At 40.4% G+C, this 24,456-nt stretch overlaps 1 protein-coding gene across 1 annotated transcript in view; it reads left to right on the top strand.

Moving 5' to 3' along the window:
• The window catches only part of ENKUR (enkurin, TRPC channel interacting protein), a gene marked incomplete at both ends in the record, with an annotated part of 32,880 nt that extends 8,795 nt beyond the window's left edge, over positions 1-24,085 (top strand). Inside the window, 4 exons of the mRNA XM_080668041.1 lie at positions 7,828-7,973; positions 9,351-9,574; positions 14,814-14,960; positions 23,912-24,085. Of these exons, the coding sequence (XP_080524167.1) occupies positions 7,828-7,973; positions 9,351-9,574; positions 14,814-14,960; positions 23,912-24,085 (691 nt within the window). The remainder of the gene's footprint in view (positions 1-7,827; positions 7,974-9,350; positions 9,575-14,813; positions 14,961-23,911) is intronic.
• Positions 24,086-24,456: the final 371 nt, after the last annotated feature.

Genomic DNA, 24,456 nt, shown 5'->3' on the forward strand with positions numbered 1-24,456 from the left:
GACAAAAGCAAAGCAGTAGCTGAGAAGTAATCTTGGTATGAAGCCAGGATTATACGTCCTCCTTGGTTCATAGAGAGGAGAAACGATGTGTGTAATGTAATAAAGATTTTAGCCACACTTTTACATTAAATACACTGAGTTTCATAGGTCTAATATTGCTCTCATTATTGACCAGTGGCCACATGCCAAAACATAACGAAAGCAAGTAGAGGCATGGAGATGATGTATGCAACTATCTACACTAATAAAAGAGAAAGATGCAAATTGACCGTACCTTTGTGACACCCACCGGCCAATCAGGAGTGAGTATGCAAATTAACCCAACAAAGATGGAGGGTTAATTTGTATATGCAGGCGCTGAGCTTTCTGCACCGCCGCAGCAGCTCCGGGCAGTGTGGGAAGGTGGAAAGGCGGCTCCAGGCCAGAGCGAAGGTGGTGCTGGCAGCCAGGGGAAGGAAGGCCCATTCTTGCATGAATCTTCGTGCACCGGGCCTCTAGTATCACTATATTGTTTAATTCAAGGAATATTTTTCTGATCTCTACGTGAGTACTGTCCAATAAAATGTGAGCCACATGTGTAATTTTTTATTTCCTAATAGCCACATTTAAAAGGTAGAAAAAACATGTAAAATTAATTTTAATGACATATTTAACCCAATATATCTAAAATACTATGATTTAAGAATATAGCATAACCACATTTCAGATGCTCAATATCCACATGTGGCTGGTAGCTACTGTATTGTCCAGCACAGATCTAAATGAAAACATTAACTACATATCCTTTTGATAATCTACCGTATTTATTATTTCTCTCATCAGCTTGCAATAAGTATTGAACAGCAGTGAGATCAAAATTATATTCAATGACACATATATGTGTTGTCAACTAAGCATAGCTTTGACAACCCATCAAGCTAGGAGTAGACTTGACATCCATTTGTGAAAATTGAATTACTTGATATAGTCATGAGGCTGAACTGAAAACTATCACTTCAATGCCTTTAAATAGGCTTAAGATGTTTTTATGTACATTGACAAAATTCTCTTCAAGCAATAATTTGAAGGATTTTCTAATGTAGTCTAGGTCCTAAAGTTCTATGCAACAGAGAAACATGGCAGTACTATTGGCCCAAATTTTTTTTAAAAAAAGAAAAGAAACTAATGTATTAGAAAAAAAAAATCTCAAGCATTATCAGACTGTCCCAACTTTTGGTCAGTATTTATCTGAGTGGTAATTAAGATAAACTGCTTTAAAATATATATCTAGAAAGTTGATATGACTCACTAAGTGGTGATTATTAGCAATAAAATAAATGCAATTATGGTATGTTTTTTGGAGATGAAAATTTTTGTTTTGGAATAATCTATAGCTCACATCTAATAAAAGGTAGAATGTATGGCCAATTATCTAATAAAGTATTTTCTAGATCTTTATAATAAAACCACACCATGCAGAAAATTGAATAAAATGTAGTTATTGAAAAAAAGTATAAGCTTTATATGTACTAATATGGGAAAAGATCACATTCTGTTAAATTTTTAAAATTAAGTTACAATTTATACAAAAATAGAAATACAGAAAACAACACTTATTCTGGAAAATGGATTGAGGAGAAGGGGTAACCTAGATTTTTATTAATTTTTAAAATTGAGATGTAATTGGCATTATATTAGTTTCACTTTTTTATAATTTAGAAAAATAAAGATATATCATTGATATAGAATATAGTATCTTGTTTTCTATAACAGATGGGTAAACTTTGACCTCACACAAACTAATGTATTGAATCACAAGATTGCAAATTAAAAAGTGGTGAAAGTATACCTACTTTTTTACCCCAAAGGAATATTTTATTAACCAAAAGATCATATCTGACAATTCCAACTTTTGTGGAAATTTTAAGGCACAGGTTTGGATTGAACCTTATCTATCTAATGAGTTTGTTCAGTGTGAACCATAATTGATTCCTAGGCATTGAGTTCAAGATTGATGAAAGGCCCCTAAAAGCAAGAAACCACTTCATGTTTCTTCAAGCAAACTTATCTACATAAGTACGAAGAGAATACAGGTTGCTAAATGTGGTGAACTTCTGCTTCCAAACAAGGATGGAATTTTCTCACCTTAAACAACTAAAACAACAGAAAAATATATATAAAACAATGGTTTTCAGATACTGGACAATAGGCAGCACAGAGCAGTCATCCCTAAGAAAAGGGAAACAAGCCCTACAATTGCCCCAACATACTCTCTGGAGAGAATTTATAGGCCAAAGCCCAGGGAAGAAGAATTTAAACAAAATCTAGCAGTTTTCCTGAGTTAAGGAGACAGAGTTTAGGGTTTATAAGGTCAAGACAAGGCATGTAGAATTCACATCAGAGCATTAGAGAGAGAGAGAGAGAGAGAGAGAGAGGGAGAGAGAGAGAGAGAGAGAGAGAGAGAGAGAGAGAGAGAGAGAGAGAGAAATGGAAATATGCAGCAGGACTTCCCTAAAGGTTTTGGTCGACAGTACATGTGTGTGATGAAACCACTGAGGCCAGGGAAATAACTAACAGAAGGCAACAGAGCCAAATAAAGTTCATATTCCCACCAGCCAGAGTGGAAACACCTAAGACACAGGGCATTGAGTAGTGTACTCAGAAGTATATTGCCTCAGAAGTGGAGCCAAACTAGAACTAGACCATAGCTCTTCTGGACACAGAAATATAATGCATAACCAAGAGAAAAAAAGTCAGTCAATACAAACAAACAAAGAATTGGCATCAATGTGAGAATTAGTAGACAAGGATATGACAACCACTATTTTAAATATTCTCTGTGTGTTCAAAAAGATAGAGAAAAACATGAGCAAAATGCAGAGAGAAATGAAAGGATTTTGAAAAAGACCCAAATCTAACTTACAGAATAAAGAACACTATGTCTAAAATGAAAATAGAACACTGATGTGATTAACAGCAGCCAAGAAATTGAAGAAAATATTGTTGAATGTGAAGACATAATAATAGAACAATACAAAATGAAAACGAAAAAATGGAAAAGGAAAATGAATCAGTGAGCTGTAAAACTACAGCGGGAAGGCTGGGGAGGGTTCAGGTGGGGCGGGGGGAGGTAAGAGATCAACCGAAGGACTTGTATGCATGCATATAAGCATAATCAATGGACGCAAGACACTTGGAGGTGGGTGAGGGCATGTGCCGGGGGTAGGGGAGGCTGGGGGAAGGTCAAATGGGGGGGGGGGAGGAGACATATGTACTACTATTAGTAATACTTTAAATAATAAATTAAATAAATAAATAAATAAATAAAAGAATATCAGCTGCGTAACATAAGTGTAAATAGATTAGCAGAAAGCAAGGAGAGAGGTGGGTAAAGCGAATAAATATTTTACTAATGGCAAAAAAAATGGGCAGACTTAATGAAATCCCTAAATCCAGGAATCATAATAAAGAGGAGGAAGAAAAAAAAGTAAAGGAGAAGAAGAACATTACCCTACCAAGGGACATTACAATCAAATTCCTTAAAACCAATAATAAAGAAACAAAACCTTAAAAGTAGCCAAAGGGGAGAAAAACCCATTGCATAAAGAGAAAGAAAGAAGGACAGCAAATATCAGAAACAATAGAAATCGGAAGTTAAAATGTTTTTAATGCCCAAGAAAGGGTACAAGTCAGAAATGTGAATTTACACAATGAAATAACACTGAAAATGGGAAATACAGGGTGCCCCCCAAAAATGTATACACACTTTAACAGCTGATAGCTCAGACATTTCTCTTCAGATCTAATGCATTGGAATGAATAACTATTCCAAGTGTGTATACATTTTTGGGACACCCTGTATATGTATAAATATTTTTTAAAATTTCTTTAAAATATGATTAAACAGATTCTTAAAGGGAAAATTATCACAATGATTGTGGGTTTTACAACACATATAGAAGTAAAATATCTTACAACATTAGGACAAAGATTGGGGGAAGGACAAATGCAAGTATTCTTTTATAAGGTTCTTATACCACATGTGAAGTGGTATAATATTATTTGAATGTAGCCTGTGATGAGTTAAACATATATATTGTAAACCTTAGAATTTTCACAAAAGAAAAACAAAATCCGGAGAAACCAAGATGGCGGCATAGGTAAACACCTAAACTGCTGCCTCTCACAACAATTTCAAAACTACAACTAAAAGACAAAATGTCTATCACCCAGAACCATGGGAAAGCTGGCAGAGTGGAAGTTCTACAACTAGAAGGAAAGAGAAAAGAACATTGAGACATGCACAAGTGCGAAAAAAGCTGAGGTACGCAGGTGCGCGAATCAGGCTGGCGGTTGGCGACTGGGTGCGCTGCTCCTTTCAACCCAAAGGGAGACAAGCTCCTGATTACTCCGAACTCCAGTTTCTGGGGAGACGCTGGGGACCCAAACTCCTACGGGGAGAAGCTGGACTGTCTGCCATCGGGTCGGAAAGTGAGGGTGACTTTCTTGCAGAGGAGCGCCCAGCAATCATTGTTTACTGCGCTGGGGCGCGGGACGTGGGGACTTGGAAACGTGGAAACACAGAGATGGCTGACTGGCAGCCATTGCTGTTTGCCACGCCCTAGCCTCGTGACTACCTGAAACCCCACCCTGCACAATCTACAAACCCACCGAAGCTCCAAGCAGCGGCTTTTGCATATAAATGGCCTGCCCTATTGCAGCTTAACCTAGCAAACTGCAGCTCTGGTCAGACAGCTCCAAAACCTCCAAACCCCAAGCAAAGAGGAGAAAACTGTAGTTCTCGCTGTACCTCCTGCTGGGTGCCCTCAGACAGTAGCTGACCAGCACCCCATTGGAGATCCAGAAGCTAGTGTATCTAGTGGTCAGTGTGAGACAACACCAGATTTCAACTACTCACATCCATAAGTGACACATTCAAGAGGCAGACTCAGTGAGCACCAAAGCCCCACTGAAGCAAGTCCTGCCCCATAAGCGTGTCTCCAGCGCAGCAGTTCTTCCATTATAGACACAGCAGGTCCTCACAGCCAATTGGCCTGGAGGTCAATTCCTCCCAGTGACACCAACAACAATCAAGACTTAACTACAACAAGGCTGTACACACAGTCCACAAAGGGGTGCACCAAGAGTGTCCACCTCAGGTAACTGGGAGGCTGACCCATTGGCCCTTATAGGACACCTAGCACACAAAGCCACCCTACCAACTCAGGGAAGCAGCAAAAATACAGAGACAAAGAAACAGATCACAAACGAAAGAAATGGAGGAAAACAAACGACTGGATATAGAGTTCAAAACCACTGTTATAAGGTTTTTCAAGAATATCCTAGAAAAGGCCGATAAATTCAACAAGACTCTCGAGGATATGAAAAAGGACCAACTAGAAATTAAACATACACTGACTGAAATAAAAAATATTATACAGAGATCCAGCAGCAGACTAGAGGAACGCAAGAATCAAGTCAAAGATCTGAAATACAAAGAAGCAAAAAACACTCAACCGAAAAAGCAAAAAGAAAAAAGAATCCAAAAATTTGAAGATAGTGTAAGAAGCCTCTGGGACAACTTCAAGCGTACCAACATCAGAATTATGGGGGTGCCAGAAGAAGACAGAGAGCAAGATACTGAAAACCTATTTGAAGAAAGAATGACTGAAAACTTCCCCCACCTGGTGAAAGAAATAGACTTACAAGTCCAGGAAGCACACAGAACCCCAAACAAAAGGAATCCAAAGAGGACCACACCAAGACACATCATAATTAAAATGCCAAGGGCAAAAGACAAAGAGAGAATATTAAAAGCAGCAAGAGAAAAACAGTTAATTACCTACAAGGGAGCACCCATACAATTGTCAGCTGATTTCTCAACAGAAACTATGCAGGCCAGATGGGAGTGGCAAGAAATATTCAAAGTGATGAATAGCAAGAAGCTACAACCAAGATTACCCAGCAAAGTTATCATTCAGAATTGAAGGTCAGATAAAGAGCTTCACCGACAAGAAAAAGCTAAAGGAGTTCATCACCACCAAACCAGTATTATATGAAATGCTGAAAGGTATTCTTTAATAAGAGGAAGAATAAGAAAAAAGTAAAGATAAAAATTATGAACAACAAATACATATTTATCAACAAGTGAATCTAAAAATCAAGTGAATTAAAAATCTGAGGAACAGAATAAACTGTTGAATATAATAGAATCAGGGGCATAGAATGGGAGTGGATTGATAATTCTCAAGGGGAAAGGAGTGTGGGGGGTATGGGAAGAGACTGGACAAAAATCGTACACCTATGGATGAGGACAGTGGGAGGGTGGTAAGGGCAGAGGGTGGGGTGGGAACCAGGTGGAGGGGAGCTATGGGGGGAAAAATGAGAAACAATTATAATCTGGACAATGAATATTTATTAAATTTAAAAAAATCCAAACATAAATAAAAATAAGGCAGGATTTTTAAAACGGATGAATGAACAATGGGATATATAGAAAACAAATAGCAAGGTGGAAAATTTAAATGTGAATATTTTAAAAATCACATTGAATGTGAATGGTCTAAACATGCCATGTAAAAGAGATTGTTAGAAAGAATAAAAATTCTTTGCTCTCCATTAAAAAAAAAAAAACTTTAAAAATAAAGACACAAATAAGTAAAAAGTTGAAGAATGGAAAAATACTATGTCTCCCCAAATCAAAGGAATGCTGGAGTGGTTATATTCATATCAGACAGAGAAGATTTTAGAATACAAAAATTTTGCAGGTTTAAGAAGCATTATATTATAATGATGAAGTGGTTAGTTTTTCAAGAAGATATGGTAATCCTAAATACTATGCACCTACTAGCAGTGTCAAAAATATATAAAACAAAAACTAATAGAACTATAAGAAGAAACAGACAAATCCACAATTGTAGTCAGAGATTTCAGTAATAGAACACTACCAACCAGTTTGACCTAATTGTCATTTATTGAACACTCCAGCCAACAATAGCAAAGTACACTTTCTTTTTTAGTATATATAGAACATTTGCAAAGATAGACCATACTTTTTTACCATAAAACAAAATTCAGAAAATTTAAAAGATTGAAATAATACAAATAGGAAATAATTAGAAATCATTAAGATATCTGAAAAATCCCAAAATATTTGAAAACTAAACAAAAAATCTAAACAAGCTCCTAAGTCAAAGATGTCAGAAGGCAATTAAAAAGGTATTTTGAGCTTAATAAGAATGAAAGCATTGCATGTCAAAATTTGTGAGATGCAGCTAGAAAACTATACATAGAGGGAATTTTATAGCTGTAAATACTTGTAATAGTAGGAAAATATAAAGGTTTAAAGTCAAATATCCAGACTTGCACCTTAAAAACTTAAAAAGAAAAGCAAATTAAACTCAAAATAAGAAATAGTAAAGATCAGTGCAGAAATTACTGAAATGGAAAATATGTAAACATTAGAGAAAACCAATGAAAACCTGGTTCTTTGAGTAGAGCAATAAAATTAATAAATCTCTCGCCAGACTGATCAGAAAAAAAAGGGGGGTGAGGGAAAGAGGGGGACACACACACACACACCCACACAGATGTGAAATCACTATTGGTGCTTCATATACTCAAAGAATAATTAAGGAAACACTATGAACATCTTAGCCCAGCACCTCTTTCTTAGGGCAAAGCTTCTCTCTAGCTTTGCCTAAACCTGAAGACAGGGCTCAGACAATTATGCTTTATGGCTATTTTCCAAGGAATATAGACTTACCTAAATTAGAAATGTATATCATATTTTAAACTTTAAATAATTTTTACTACAAATAGAAATGCTGCAACTTCTTTTAATTTTAGGTACATATCAGTTTTTAAGACAGCTGTCAAAGAGGACATGAAAAAATCTAAAACTGCAATGAAAACTATGGGACCACCAAAAGTTGAAGTACCTTCTCCAAAGGATTTCCTGAAGAAACATTCGAAGGAAAAAGCTGTACCACCGAGTACGTTTTATCACTCTTTTTAATATTAACAGGAATTTATTTTGTTACAATTCTGAGGGCTAGATCCAAGATCAAGGTGCTGTCAGGGTGGTTTTCTTCCAAGGTCTCTCTTCCCTTGTAGGTGGCTGTCTTTTCCTGTCCCTTCACATGGCCTTCCCTCTGAGTGTGTCTTGGATTAGGGCCAACCCTAATGACCTCATTTTAACTTAAGTACCCCTTTAAAGATCCTGTGTCCAAATACAGTCCCAATGTGAGATACTGGAGGTTAGGTCTTCAATGTATGAATATTGGGAGAACACAATTCAGCCCATAACAAAAGGTAAATCTAGTCCATAGACTTTTAATAATAAGTAGAGGGTGGGGCAAAAGTAGGTTTGCAGTTGTGAATACATGAAACACAGAGATTATTCTTGTATTATTATTTATTAATGATTATATTATTTATTTATATTACAACTGTAAACCTACTTTGCCCCACCCTGTATTGATTTTTTAAATAAATAATAAAAGTTACATAAGCTCATAAAATGCTCCAACAATGCAGAAATAAATAAAGTCAAAGTCCCTAATAATTGTGATAGGGTTAAGATTTGAGTAAGTTTTTTCAAGAGAGTTGTTGCCTTTGGCCCTTAGGGGGAAAAAAGTAATTATTTTACATTTTAATATTTTTACAAGCCATTTTGTTGTGGCTCTGTCAAAAAAGATGAGTTGGATTGGTCAGGTTGAAGAGACTATCTAAAAATGGACTTTTTCACCTGCTGCTAATGAAGAGAATTTGGTATAGAGAAATAAAATAAATGTGCATAGCAGTTATTTTAGGTGAGCTGCAACCAGGGAGGAGTGACTAGGAAACTTCAATTATATCAGTAATGTTTTATTTGTTAAGCTGTATGTTAGGTACCTTATATTAATAGTAGTTTTAGTGGAAAAAAAATAGATTCTTGGACTTTCAGTACATCAAGTTTTTTTTTATTTATGTGGTGATTTTATAGTAACTTTCCTCTGAAGAAACAATTATTCATATACTGACAATACTCATAAAAAAGTTTTAAAGTTTGAACTTTTTCAATGGGAAAGCTGAACTTTTATTGTTGAAATCTTTATAAGAAAATATTTTCACAATAGCTAGTTAAAATAGTTAGCTAACATATTTGGGGTGCTTATCTTCTTCCCTTAGACTTTTATACTGCTCTTCAAAATATTAATTAAGTTGCACTTAATTTTTACACTTATGATTACTGATTTTTTATCTTGAACATTTGAATATATTGTAATGCAACTTCATTATACTGGTGGTAACATACCAAGATGTTATAGATAGCACTAAGTAGCAATGTTTATAGTTTAATATTAACAAGGAAATGTCATATTTAACAGAAAAAAAGTTTGATCGGTTTGAGACCAAAAAGCCTCCTGTGCCATTGAGGACTGATCATCCAGTCATGGGCATACAGAGTGGAAAAAATTTTATCAATACAAACGCAGCCGATGTCATTATGGGAGTGGCTAAAAAGCCTAAACCAATTTATGTTGACAAAAGAACTGGAGACAAGCACGATCTTGAAAATTCTGGACTAGTTCCAAAGTACATCAATAAAAAGGTAACCTTGTGATATATTAATTTTAGACCTGAGATTCAAATAATTTAAATATAATGTTTATAATAATTGTCCATATTATCAGTAATAGTGATCTCACTGGACAAGTTATCTAGGTTACCAGTTCTCATTCTCCTGAAATCTGTGTTTGGTGCAAATCTTGAAACGAATACCATATAGTTCAGTAGAGGAAAACTATTTTTCTTTAATTTTAATTTTTAATATATTTAATAATTATAACAAACATTCTCTAAAATATATTAATTTTAGGTGGACACTCATTAAAAGCACAGTCATTACTATAAATCTAAAAGGAATAACCTTTCAGAAGAGCATAAGATTTAGTCATTAGGTTTCAGTGTCTTGTAGCGGAATGAGAGAAATGAAGAATAAAACAACTTTAGAGCCATCCATCCTATTAGAGTAGTGTAGCTAATTCACATTTTTATTTCAACTTGAATGTATTCATTTGCTTTTAGTTTGAAGTAAAGCAGACCTTGAAAGTACTGGACAATAATCTAGTCCTTTAGGGACCTTCATTTCTATTTGAAAAGGCACTAATCAGATGAACATATAATTTCATCGGTGAAAATTATAGAAGCTTGGGTTTAATTGTTAAAATATAGACGATCTTTAAAATTAAAAAAGCTTACCAAAAAATACCTTGTACAAAACCTATTTTACTTTGTATACTTCCTATATAATAAAAGCCTAATATGCAAATAAACCAAATGGTGGAACGACTGGTCGGTGAGGGGCAGGGCTGGTGAGCAGGTGGTGCCAGGCCAGCCAAGGTGGGTGCCAGCAGGCAGAGGGAGGGGACGGCGATCAGGAGGTGGCGGTGACTGGCGGTGGCAGAGGGGTGATTGGGGGCCGCTCACCTGCCGGCGCTGTCCCATCCCCCTGCCCCTTCCAATTGGCCCACGGGTCACCTCCCGCAGAGGGAGGCCAGACTGCAGCTTAGACATCCCCCAAGGACTCCTGGTCTGTGAGAGGAGGCCAGGCTGAGGGACCCTCCCCCAGTGCACAAATTTTTGTGCACCGGCCCTCTAGTATAGAGCATAAAGGTACTTGAAACACATGATAATATGAGTGAAAAACACACATGGCAAATATGAGTGCAAAACCCTAAAGAATAATAATCCTATATAGTAAAAAGGTAATATGCAAATCAACTGAATGGTGGAACCACCAGTCGCTATGATGCTCACTGACCACCAGAGGGCAGACGCTCAATGCAAGAGCTGCCCCCTGGTGGTCAGTGCGCTCCCCCTAGCGCGGCTCAGCCAAAAGCTAGGCTCATGGCTCACAGCTCGTGGTTGGTGAGCACAGCGGCGGTGGCGGCAGCACTAAGGATGTCTGACTGACAGCTTAGGCCCACTCCCCATGGGAGCATAGCAGGCCTAAGCCATCAGTTGGACATCCCTCAAGGGCTCCCAGACTACGAAAGGGTGCTGGCCAGGCTGAGGGACCCCCCCCCCCCACCAAGTGCATGAATCTCATGCACCGGGCCACTAGTCTATATATATAAAAGGCTAATATGCTAAGTGTCCCTCCCACTATCCAACCAGTTGCTATGACATGCACTGACCACCAGGGGGCAAATACTCAACACAGGAGCTGCCAAGCTGCAGTGACTTGGCAGTGGCAGTTCTCGGGTGATGCATCCTGAAACCAGAGAGATAGGAGCCCAATTCCTCCTGGGGCCATGTGATTCCACCTTTGGCCGTGGGTTATGTTGTTGCTAAGGCACTGTAAACCCCAAATCTGGTTTACTGCACACTTGCATTTGCATTAACACACCCTGTAGGACAGCAGCTTTGCAGAGTGCCCTCTCGCACTCTGGGACCCCTCAGGGGATGTCGGAGAGCCAGTTTCAGCCCAATTCCTGCAGGCCATGCCAAGGGAGACCACCTGCTGAAAGGACCTGCTCACTCTGAAGACGCCAGGGAGGGACAATGGGAGGTTGGCTCCAGGGCATGTACAGCCCATCTCGCCCAGTCCCGCCCCACTGGCCACCTCCTAATTAATTTCCTTTCAATGTGCATGAATCTGTGCACTGGATCACTAGTGCATAATAAGGTGTGGCAAAAAAGAAAGAAGGAAGAAAAGAAGAGAAAAAAGAGAAACAAAATTGTGTTGATGTATGAGGGGCTTGTGTTGAGGTAATCCAGTGATTTACCATGAGAAGTCTTGTGCCTATTCACAATCAAACAGGAACCTCAAGGCTGTTGTCAGAGGACACTGCTTGTTCCCTGAGAAATTGTCATGCCGTAGGCTAAGGGACCTTTGGAAGATGTTAGCAGAAATTTAGGAGTTAATAGCACGTGCCGATTAAGTTATTTTAGGCTTCTCTGGATACTTCCTCCTTCTGTAGCCCCTGGAGGCTGCACACAGCCCTTGTCCCATGGGGTATGGAAAAGCAGAAATTTCACTCTCCTGGCCCTTCAAAGCTATTTCCAGTCCATTATTTCTTCACCATCACGTAAAAACCCTTCCCCTTTGATAGTCATACCACCAATTGCCATATAGTCTGCCTCTCCTTCTGGTGGCCTTCTGCCTAAGTTGTCCACTTCAGTGTATTTTCTGCCTTGAACAGAAAGTTGGAAGTAAAAATACATTACAGAGACAGAAAAATATTAAGTATGTCTACCTGTGTTTGTTTACCAAGCCATACAAACACCACAATATTATTGTCCCCTTCTTGTTGCTGGCTGAGCAATCAGGGCTCATGACAGACTTACTCAACTTACTTTTCACTTATCAGTTATGTTTTTAAAAAATCTATTATTAGTGGGTGAGGTCATAAGTCCTTTTTAAGGGCAAAGTCATTTGTAAAACGTGAGTAAATCTCATGTTTTAGTTCCAAATAAAATATTTGCCCATTTGTGCCATGAGGCATGGATGATTGCCTGAGGTACACAGCAATAGTAGTAAAGGGATCATTTCAAATTTTACCTCTGCCACTTACTTAACTCTATGATCTTAAACAAGTTATTAATTTATCACAGTGTTAGAGTGATTATTAAGTGATATAAAATATATTAAGCACTTGACATAAGATCTGGCCATTAAAAAAATTCAGTAAAGAGTAGATATTATAATATATGCAATTATTATTATCAATAGTATGCATTATTCTTCAATGATCCAACACATAGGAATATTCCAGATCACTGAAGCTTTTAACTATTTGTGAGATAGTTGATTTTCCTAAAATATATCATGATTCCCTTTATTAAACAAAGTATGCCAAATATAATTTAATCTTTTTGATGGCACAAAATCATTATTATGACCCTAAGTAATTGTACTGAGCTATAATGAGGTGTTTCCCTCAGTGTTTTCTGGAATGGATTAGACTGTTTACCACTTCATTAACTAATAAGAATACTGTGCTCTTAGAGTTTATTTGTAGAGTGCTTTGCAACTTTCCAGAACACATTCACAACTAAGATTTCTACCCCTTGTTCAGGCCGAATTGGTTGAGTTATGCTGTGGTAACAACTCCCACATTTCAGTAACTAAAAGCAACTAAGTTTTACAGTTTGCTTGTGCCACATGTCCATTGAGGGTTGTTGGAAGCTCTGCTTCTTGCCCTCATTTCACAACACAGGCAACCCCAAACAGTGGGAGCAACACTATTCCAGACAGAAAAAGAACATGGTAAGTCATCCATTAATTCTTAAAGCTTCTACCCAAAAGGTACAGAGGTCACTTCCACTCACATTGGGCAAGTCAGGTAACATGACTATGTCTTACTTCAAAGGGAGCAGCAAAGTGTTCTCTTACCAAGTACCCAAAGGGAGAAAAACTAGAATATTTCTGAATAGTTTTAATGACTATCATCTCTCTCAACAACTGTTTCCTGAGAGAGGTCTTTCCTGATTTTGTTATTTATCTAAAATAGCTACTATTCTTCTTTCTCCTTATTAACTTTTATTTTACCTTGGAATATATATATATATATTAGAGGCCTGGTGCATGAATCCATGCATGGGTGGGGTCCAGCCAGCCTGGCCAGGGGGAGGGGACATGGGTGGTTGACCGGCCTGCCTGCTGGCCGAACTCCTGGTCAAAGGGACAATTTGCATATTAGCCTTTTATTATATAGGATATACACTGAGTGGCCAGATTATTATGTGTTCAGAGATCATAATAATCTGGCCACTCAGTACATATATATACTCGGGCCGGCCCTGGGCAGCTGGGGGGCTGAGGAGACTGGAGGACTCTGGAGGCAGGTGTGCAGCAAGGCCGGGCCCACCTGGGGGTGGACCCAGCCTTGCCACGCACCTGCTGCCCTGGCAGGTCTGAGGGGACTGGGTGCTGCCATCTTGGGCACCGCCATCTTTGAGGGCATGGCAGTCAATTAGCATATTCCCTCCTTATTGGCTGTGGGTGCCACCATCTTTGAGGGCATGGCAGTCAATTAGCATATTCCCTTCTTATTGGCTGTGGGTGCCGCCATCTTTACGATGGTGTGAGGGTCAATTAGCATATTCTCTCTTTATTAGATAGAATATATATGTGTGTGTATATATATATCCTATTTTTGGTGAGTTTCTTTCACCATGGAATGCACATTTCATGAGGACAGAAACGTTGCCTTTCTTATTCACTAATATATCTATCACCAAGTACAAAAATTTTTTTGAATAAACAAGGAATAGTTCTGTTTCTCAAAACAGTGATATCTATCACAGATATTCACTAATCTCAGAGAATCACAGCTGATTAATTAACTGTCAGTCCTTGTAAGCAGCCCAAGATTTTGCATTTCCCCAAACAGGTCCCAAGTCAATTTTCTCGTAAAGCAGATGTGCTTTGTATCTTTCAAGAGTTGGTTTTGATGATGCCTTGGAAGTAAGTATCTTATTTAACAAGACCTTGCAAAAGAGACCTCAAGATATTTAAGATATTTCCAGGTAAAAGCTGAAGTAGTACAAGAAATAAAGAAAAGCCAGCTCTTAGGGGTAAAGTAAGGGCTGAGTCATCAGCCAAGAGCAGGGTCTGGAAACATTCAGAAGAGGGAAAACAAGCTGCCACAAATAACAGCTCAAATGGTTTTAAAAGACCAGAATCAGCTAGTTCCCAATAGAGGGAAAGTCACTGAATTTTGTCAGTTTGCAGTGTTGTAAGTAAAGGCTTTAAGTCTGTACCATTTCATTGGTTGGTAGGTACACACGTATAAGACTGCATTCAGGATACTGATTTTTTCCCCCTGAAAAATTCTTGTAAGGATTACGGTGTCACACCTGAATATATATGTAAGCGAAATGAGGAAGTGAAAAACGCTCAGGAAGAGTATGATAACTATATCCAAGAAAGCCTCCGGAAAGCAGCTATGAAAAGGCTCTCTGATGAAGAAAGGGAAGGAGTGCTGCAGGTAAGTGTCCTGTAATTTCTGGTTCTGTGTAACTCTTTAGAACACCACTTAAAGGTCTGCCGCCAGTGGTTAATAATGATTAGCAAAGCAGGCACTTTGACTTTGAAATTTGATGGCTCTCTTTTAGTTATGGTGACAACTACATGCAGCAAAGATGACTCTTCAGGGAAAACAAAAAGTTGAAATATAGGGATTATTACTTGTTTCCAATTTGGTGAGCTTCTCTTTTTTCCCGAAGTAGTTAGTGTAAGGAAGCCCACCTTCTTCTTCAACAAACATGCATACACAGAAGAAAAAGCATTTTTATTTTTATTCTCATGTTCCTGAATTATTAAATATAATACCCACAAAATAGACATTTTTCACTAGATGGAGCTCTAGAATAATTGAAACTCTCCCTAGACCAACATTTTTTTTTCTTTTCTATAAGACAAATGTTGATATTTTAAAGTAACCAGATGTAAGATTTTACATGTATTTTTCTTATTTTGAAAAAATACTTAAAGATAATATTTACATCGGAGTGTTTGATACAAGATTTTATCTGAAGCACTTAAAATATTAGGGATGTGAGCATGGTTGTATTTATTAACTATGTACCTACTTGTATTCTTCTATAGTCATCCCATCTCTTATAGAAGTAAAAATAGTACTTTACCTATTATTTTTGAAAGCTTTCTACAAAACCATTTCTAGTGACCTTTTAAAAACAGAAAAAAATGTTTTCTTACCACATTTCTGTTGATAAGTGGATTCATATGCATTATAAATTCTTAACATTTAACAATGCCTTCATAATCATCAATAAACATTTTTAAAATGCCTATCTCACATACAGTATCATGCTAAGCCCCAAAGATATTAAGAAGGGTATGTGAAAATTTCTGCTGTAGGAATATTGTCATTTAATTGATGGATAAATTAAATTATATGTGTGTGTATAGAGCCTAAGTTTTATAAGTTTCCAAGGATATAGGAAGGTCATTAGCTGGGCCTGAAACTGCCGAGTAAGAGTGGGTCCAAGGAGTGGCCTAAGGGCAGAGACTGTACTACTGTGTCCCTTGCATGACAGCAGGCTCCCAGGTGCCTGACCCACTGCCCAGTATGAACACGGGTGTTTCATAATGGTGTCCTGGAAAGAAGAAAGGACGATGGGCTGGCAGGACACTGACAGACCTGGACACGGGGCTTTCATGTCACTTTCAGGAAGAGCACTAGCTTTGGCCCATCTCTCTTATCTCTTTCTGTTGCATCGACCATTTTTAGAAAATACTTGCTTTTATGAAAGCCAGATTTTCATATCTAAACTAGAGGCCCGGTGCACGAAATTTGTGCACGGGGGTGTGTGTCCCTCAGCCCAGCCTGCACCCTCTCCAATCTGGGACCCCACCGGGATTGGGCCTAAACGGGCAGTCGGACATCCCTCTCACAATCCAGGACTGCTGGCTCCCAACTGCTCGCCTGCCTGCCTTCCTGATTGCCCCTAACTGCTTCTGCCTGCCAGCCTGATCACCCCCTAACCACTCCCCTGCCAGCATGATTGATGTCTAACTGCTCCCCTGCCAGCCTGTTTGCCCCTAACTGCCCTCCCCTGCAGGCCTGGTCACCCCTAACTGCCCTCCCCTGCAGGCCTGAGTCCCCCCCAACTGCCCTTCCCTGCAGACCCAGTCACCCCCAACTTCCCTCTGCTGGCTTGGTCACCCCTAACTGCCCTCCCCTGCAGGCTTGATCACCCACAACTGCCCTCCCTTGCAGGCCTGGTCCCTCCCAACTGCCGTCCCCTGCTGGCCATCTTGTGGTGGCCATCTTGTGTCCACATGGGGGCAGGATCTTTGACCACATTGGGGCAGCCACCTTGTGTGTCAGAGTGATGGTCAGTTTGCATATTACTCTTTTATTAGATAGGATAGAGGCCTGGTGCACAGGTGGGGGCCAGCTGGTTTGCCCTGAAGGGTGTCCCGGATCAGGGTGGGGATTGCCTTGGGGCATGGGGCGGCCTGGGCAAGGGGCCTGTGGTGGTTTGCAGGCCGGCCACACCCCCTGGCAACCCAAGCAGAGGCCCTGGTATCTGGGGTTTATTTATCTTCTACAATTGAAACTTTGTAGCCTGGAGCGGAGCCAAGCCTTCTGCTTGCTCCGTGGCGGCAGCCATTTTTGGGGGGGATTTATGTATCTTCTATAATTGAAACTTTGTAGCCTTAAGCGAGGCCTGGGCTGGCCAGGGTGTGCGGAAAGCTTGGCTTCCTCCATCACCGGGGGCAACCCTAGCCTCCTGCTCTTTCCAGCTCCGTGGCTGCCACCATTTCTGTTTGGGTTTATGTATCTTCTATCATTGAAACTTTGTAGCCTTGAGTGGAGGCCTAGGCCAGCAAGGGCAGGCGGAAAGCTTGGCTTCCTCCATTGCCGGGGAAACCCAAGCCTCCTTCCTACTCTCTGTGGCTGTAGCCATCTTGGTTGGGTTTATTTGCATATTCACTCCTGATTGGCTGGTGGGCATGGCTGGTGGGTGTAGCGGAGTGATGGTTAATTTGCATATTACTCTTTTATTAGATAGGATGATACTGAAAAATAGGGAAAGAGAAAAAGAACTTCCCTCAGAAGGAAAAGGCTCTTCCACCCTGCACATTTTTGGCTGTAACGTATAAACTGCCCTCAGCTTCCTAATATAGTCACTAAGAATTTCTTTGCTTATCCTTTAAGTGACAGATCCTCCATCAGATACCTTATTAGCAAGGTAGGGCAGTAGTGTAGCTACTGTGATAACAAAGTCACTAGCTATGCTCGTGACAAGCCCTGAACCAGGCTTTCTCCCATGGTTGATTTGCACATAGTTCTATGAAAATGTGGTTGTATGTCCCTGAGCCGCGACACTCTCCTGCTAATTCTTTATAAGATAACAGTCTCATTATACCTGGAAGAGATCATCTGGCCTAACGATCCCAAACTTCTCATTTTAAGATAAGGATATAAAATGCAAATATGTTAAGTGGACTAATTTGTTCATTCATCCATGGATTCATTGGGTACAGATCCAGGCACTGTACCCAAACTGTAGTGAGCAAAACAAATGTAGTCCTTAGCTGAACAGGGGCTAAAGTCCAGATTGGCCAATTCCCAGGCCAGTATTTTCCCACTGCGTTATATACACGTGCATAGGAAGTAACCAAAGGCAGCTCTATCAGTCAGGGCTGCATCAGGAAATAGAAGGCACACTCAGCTGGGAATCCAAAGAGTTTTGAAGGAACTATTTACAGATGTGAAGCAAGGCTAAGGGAACCAACAAGGAACACTGTGACCCCCAGGACTAAAGACAGTGGGAATCCACCACCACCTGAGGCTTGAAGGTGACAACTGGACCTGGAAGATGGGCCACTTGACAGGTGTTGTCACAGATGGATGAGCCAGAACTAGTGTCAGGTAAAGTTAAGAAAGAAGTAAAAGAAAGGCCCTACCTGTCTCTCCCACCAGTGCCACTGGGCAGAGACTGGAAGACAAAAGGGCTGGGGACTGGAGGATAATCTACAAAAATCAACCCATGCCACCACACCCCTAGTCACAGTGCAAGACAAGAAGTTGAGGAATGGATGGGATGGGGGAAGGGTACAAAAGGATCATGAAACTGAATGAAGGTACTATTTTATTTTATTTTTTTAAATAAATCTTTATTCAGATTATTACAATTATTTCTCCTTTTTCCCCCCATAGCTCCCCTCCACCCAGTTCCCACCCCACCTTCTGCCCTTGCCTCCCCCCCACTGTCCTCATCCATAGGTGTATGATTTTTGTCCAGTCACTTCATGAACCCCCCCCCCCATACCCCTTTCCCCCTGAGAATTATCAGTCCACTCCCTTACTATGCCCCTGATTCTATTATATTCACCATATTATTCTGTTCCTCAGGTTTTTAATTCACTTGATTTTTAGGTTCACTTGTTGATTGATATGTATTTGTTGTTCATAATTTTTATCTTTACTTTTTTCTTCTTCCTCTTCTTTAAGAATACCTTTCAGCATTTCATATAATACTGGTTTGGTGGTGATGAACTCCTTTAGCTTTTTCTTATCTGTGAAGCTCTTTATCTGCCCTTCAATTCTGAATGATAGCTTTGCTGGGTAGAGTAATCTTGGTTGTAGGTTCTTGCTATTCATCACATTGAAAATTTCTTGCCACTCCCGTCTGGCCTGCATAGTTTCTGTTGAGAAATCAGCTGACAGTCGTATGGGTGCTCCCTTGTAGGTAATTAACTGTTTTTCTCTTGCTGCTTTTAATATTCTCTCTTTGTCTTTTGCTCTTGGCATTTTAATTATAATGTGTCTTGGTGTGGTCCTCTTTGGATTCCTTTTGTTTGGGGTTCTGTGCGCTTCCTGGACTTTAAGTCTATTTCTTTCACCAGGTGGGGGAAGTTTTCGGTCATTATTTCTTCAAATAGGTTTTCAGTATCTTGCTCTCTCTCTTCTTCTGGCACCCCCATAATTCTGATGTTGGTACACTTGAAGTTGTCCCAGAGTCTTCTTACACTATCTTCAACTTTTTGGATTTTTTTTTTTGCTTTTTGCCTTTTTGGTTGAGTGTTTTTTGCTTCTTTGTGTTTCAATTCTTTGACTTGATTTTTGTGTTCCTCTTGTCTGTTTTTGGGTCTCTGTATAATATTTTTTATTTCAGTCAGTGTATGTTTAATTTCTAGTTGGTCCTTTTTCATATCTTCGAGGGTCTCATTATATTTATCGGCCTTTTCTAGGATATTCTTAAAAAGCCTTATAACCGTGGTTTTGAATTCTATATCCAGTCGTTTGTTTTCCTCCATTTCTTTCGTTTGTGATCTGATTCTTTGACGCCGCATTTTCACTGCTTCCCTGAGTTGGTAAGGTAGATTTGTGTGCTAGGTTTCCAATATGGCCCAGTGGGTCTGCCTCCCCAGTTAACCTGAGGTGGACACTCTTGGTGCACCCCTTTGTGAACTGTGTGTACAGCCTTGTTGTAATTAAGTCTTGATTGTTGTTGGTATCACTGGGAAGAATTGACCTCCAGGCCAGTTGGCTGTAAGGATCAGCTGTGTCTATGCTGGGAGAGGTTCGGTGCTGGAGACAGCCTTATAGGATTAGACTTGCCAAATTGCAATAGCCTCTGTGCTCAGCTTGGATGGGGTGGAGTCTCAGTCTTGGCTTCCTGTCAGCCTTACCCTTGCTCGCACGTGCGCGCCTTCAGACCTCCACCTTCCCTGGCTCCTGAGTCTCTGCCCGAGAGTCCAGACCCACCCCCCACAAGAGCGTGGGTCCCCAGGGGCTCGCCTGGAACCGGGGTTCAGTGCAGTCAGGAACCTCCAACTCCCTTCCACTAGGGAAAGCCTATGGCAACCTCCGCAGCCTTTGTGCGCACTGGCACGCGCGCATGCGCGCTTTCAGTCCTCCGCCTTCCCCGGCTCCCGAGTCTCCACCCGAGAGTCCAGACTCCCCCCACAAGAGCGTGGGTCCCCAGGGGCTCGCCTGGAACCGGGGTTAAGTGCAGTCAGAACTGGGGCCCAGTGGAGTCAGGAACCTCCGACTCCCTTCCACTAGGGAAAGCCTGTGGCAACCTCCGCAGCCTTTGTGTGCACTGGCGTGCACGCGCGCGCGCTTTCAGTCCTCCGCCTTCCCCGGCTCTGGAGTCTCCGCCCGAGAGTCCAGACTCCCCCCACAAGAGCGTGGGTCCCCAGGGGCTCGCCTGGAACTGGGGTTCACTGCAGTCAGAACTGGGGCTCAGTGCACTCAGGAGCCTCTGACTCCCTTCCACTAGGGAAAGCCTGTGGCAACCTCCGCAGCCTTTGTGCACACTGGCGCATGCGCACTTTCAGTCCTCCACCTTCCCCGGTTCCTGAGTCTCCGCCCGAGAGTCCAGACTCCCCCCGTAAGAGCGTGGGTCCCCAGGGGCTCGCCCGGAACTGGGGTTCAGTGCAGTCAGAACTGGGGTTCAGTGCGGTCGGGGGCTTCCTTCCCCCTTCTGCCAGAGAAAGTCAGCCAGGCTCTCAGCCGCCCTTCCTCTCTGCGAGCACAAAGACCCTTTGCCGTACCTCCAATTCTCTGTGAGCTTTTCTCTTTCCTTCTAGTTGTAGAATTTTCACTCAGCCAGCTTTCCTGTGGTTCTGGATGGTGTCCGTTCTTTTAGTTGTAGTTTTGAAATTGTTGTGCGAGGCAGCAGTTTAGGTGCTTACCTATGCCGCCATCTTGGTTTCTCTCCAAGGCACTATTTTATGACTGCTTCTCCCCATTTGAAGTTTTTCCAAAATTAATCATATTTCAGCATTAAAATAAAGGAGAGAAAATTTCAGAAATAAAAATAAGGAAAAATCACTATTGCTGCAATGGATAAAATATTTTTTTAGATGAGATAAGAAAAGTCTTAAAAAACAGCTAAGCGATTATTTCAATAATATGTAATATTAGTTACATTTAATGGCCATTCTTGGCTATTGACTTTGATCCAAATGTTATTGTACACAATGGAAGATAAAGAAAACTATCCTTTAAAAGAAAATATAGAGGAAAAAGTGTAGCTGCTGTGACCACAAATAATGTGGAACTATCACCCAACTAAAAACTTAATAAATTTTTTTTTAAATAATATCATCCAACTAGAAATAAACAACCTTTGATATTTGTAGTGTATAAATTTCCTCTCTGCAATAGATACCCCTGTGGAGCATTGTGGAAATATATTTCCCATTTGAATTATAGCTCATGTACTATTAAGAATTGTACTAAACCATCCCCCTCTTAAAAATTTAACCTGGATACTTTTCCTTCTATCTTCCTCCTTTCCCAAAGCTTTGATATACTCTCACTCAAAGGTTCAAAATTTGTTATCCTTTTTTTTTTTTTTTAACCAACCTGTTCTATATAGTATGCCCTATCCAATCGTTACTTTATTTTTTACCTAGGCATGAAAATAACTCATTGAAATGTTATTATCCCTGGAAACTTTCTACAAGATTAAATTTTTATTATAAGGGTTTATTATGAAGGCATCCTATATAATAAAGAGGTAATATGCAAATTGACCATCACTCCAACACACAAAATGGCCATCCCCATGTGGACACAAGATGGCCACCACAACATGGCCAGCAGGGGAGAGCAGTTGTGGGCAATCAGGCCAGCAGGGGAGGGCAGTTGTGAGGGACCAGGCCTGCAGGGGAGGGCAGTTGTGGATGATCAGGCCAGCAGGGGAGGGCAGTTGTGAGGGACCAGGCTTGCAAGGGAGGGCAGTTAGGGGAAATCAGGCCTGCAGGGGAGGGCAGTTAGGGGAGACCAGACCAGCAGGAGAGAGCAGTTAGGGGAGACCAAGCCTGCATGGGGAGGGCAGTTAGGGGCGACCAGGCTGACAGCGGAAGGCAGTTAGGGACAATCGGGCCAGCAGGGGAGGGCAGTTAGGGGTGATCAGGCCAGCAGGGAAGGGCAGTTAGGGGCAATCAGGCTGGCAGAGGAGGGGAGTTAGGGGCAACCAGGCTCTCAAGGGAGGGAAGTTAGGCATGACCAGGCCAACAAGGGAGGACAGTTGGGGGTGACCAGGCCTCTAGGGGAGGACAGTTAGGGGCAACCAGGCTGGCAGGGGAGGGCAGTTAGGGGTGACCAGGCTGGCAGGGGAGGGCAGTTAGGGGCAATTGGGCCAGCAGGGGAGCAGTTAGGCGTCGGTCAGGCTGGCAGGGGAGTGGTTAGGGGATGATCAGACTGGCAGGCAGAAGCGGTTAGGGGCAATCAGGCAGGCAGGCAGGTGAACTGTTGGGAGTCAGCAGTCCTGGATTGTGAGAGGGATGTCCGTGGGCAGTCAGACATCCCTTGTGGGGTCCCAGATTGGAGAGCGTGCAGGCTGGGCTGAGGTACACCCCCCCATGCACGAATTTCATGCACCAGGCCTCTAGTTGTTATATAAGACACTTCTAATATTCTCATAAACCTAAATGCATGGTCATGATTTTCAAGGACCGTATTATCAAGACAATACTTTTATTGTACTTTCAGTTTTACTTTTTTGTTTGTAAAAAAAAAAATAACAAGCATATAGTGAATAAAAGAAAGTGTTAATTTACAAAATTTCATTGCATGAATTCAATTAGTAGTTTAATACCATTTTGTCAGTGGGGCCTCAGTGTACTGTGATAAGAAATTGTAACAACACAGAGATAGAAATAACCTTTATTGCTCCTAAGAGATCCCTAATTTTGAATTTGTTGGTTACTGAGAATATAAAAATTAACTACATTATTAAATTAGCATGTGTGTTACTTTTAATGACATTTCAGTAATTTCTAGAATACATTAGTGGAAAGTATAGATCCTTGGCTCTATGAAGGAGGAATTCTAATTCATTGAAAGAGACATAAAATATAATATCTTGTGAAATTGAATTTTGGTATTTTGTACAATTCCATTTAGTCAGGTGTAAGAAAATAGGACTATAAAAGTCAGAATCAAGTCTTTTGGTGTGGTTTTTTCTGTTGAATAATGAGGATGATGGTTTGAAAAGAAAATTCTAAAGAAATTTTTTTTAATGTTTAAGAAATAATTTTCTGTTCAAAAATGTTTTTTTAATGTCTAAGGATATCAATTCTAAGTTGTTGTTTTTACCAAAAAGCATTTCCTGCGAGCTTAGTTTTACACTATTCATAACTCTGCATGTGCATATTTGATGGTAAGACAAGTACAGTAACATTAAAAACAGAGCAAATAAATACTCCCACTGGGATCTGAGCACACAATCAGGACAGGGTTTGACCTCTGTACAGTATTTGTTGTTACTGTGGCCAAGTACTTGATAAATACATATCAATTTAAAAGTCGCTTTTTGTCAGTTTGTTTTTTTAACCTATTTACATTTCCCTTACCAGTGTAGTCTTCTCTATCACTTAGTTTGCTTTACAATTTACTTTACTTTGGCAGTTGACTTTAGTAGTTACAGTTTCCTTTACCATTTGCAGGGGCTAAAAAAGAACTGGGAAGAGGTGCATAAAGAGTTCCAGTCCCTCTCCGTCTTCATCGATTCCTTACCAAAGAAGATCCGCAAGCAGAAGCTGGAAGAAGAAATGAAGCAACTGGAACATGACATTGGTGTCATTGAAAAGCACAAAATTATTTATATTGCCAATAAGTAACAATGGATTTTTAAAGTATAGTAATTTTAATATAGAAAAAAACATGGAAAACATATAAATGAAACTAAGTTTTTCAAAGAGGAAAATGCTATGAAGAGAATAAAAATAGTCTTTACCAAAATGCATAGGAAATGTTTAAAAATTAATGGGATTTTTTCTTACACAAGAAATCGTTTTTTTATCAATTTCAGGATTTTCATGTATAAACTAAGATTTAATGTTATCTGTTCCAGTTCTTTTTTTTTTAATTTCTTTATTGATTAAGGTGTTACATATGTGTGCTTCTTCCCCCATTACCCTCCCACCCCCCCCCACTCATGCACTCACCCCCCTGTTGTCTGTGTCCATTGGTTAGGCCCATATGCATGCAT

The sequence above is a fragment of the Plecotus auritus genome, assembly GCF_963455305.1.
Source record: "Plecotus auritus genome assembly, chromosome: 1".
NCBI lineage: Eukaryota > Metazoa > Chordata > Mammalia > Chiroptera > Vespertilionidae > Plecotus > Plecotus auritus.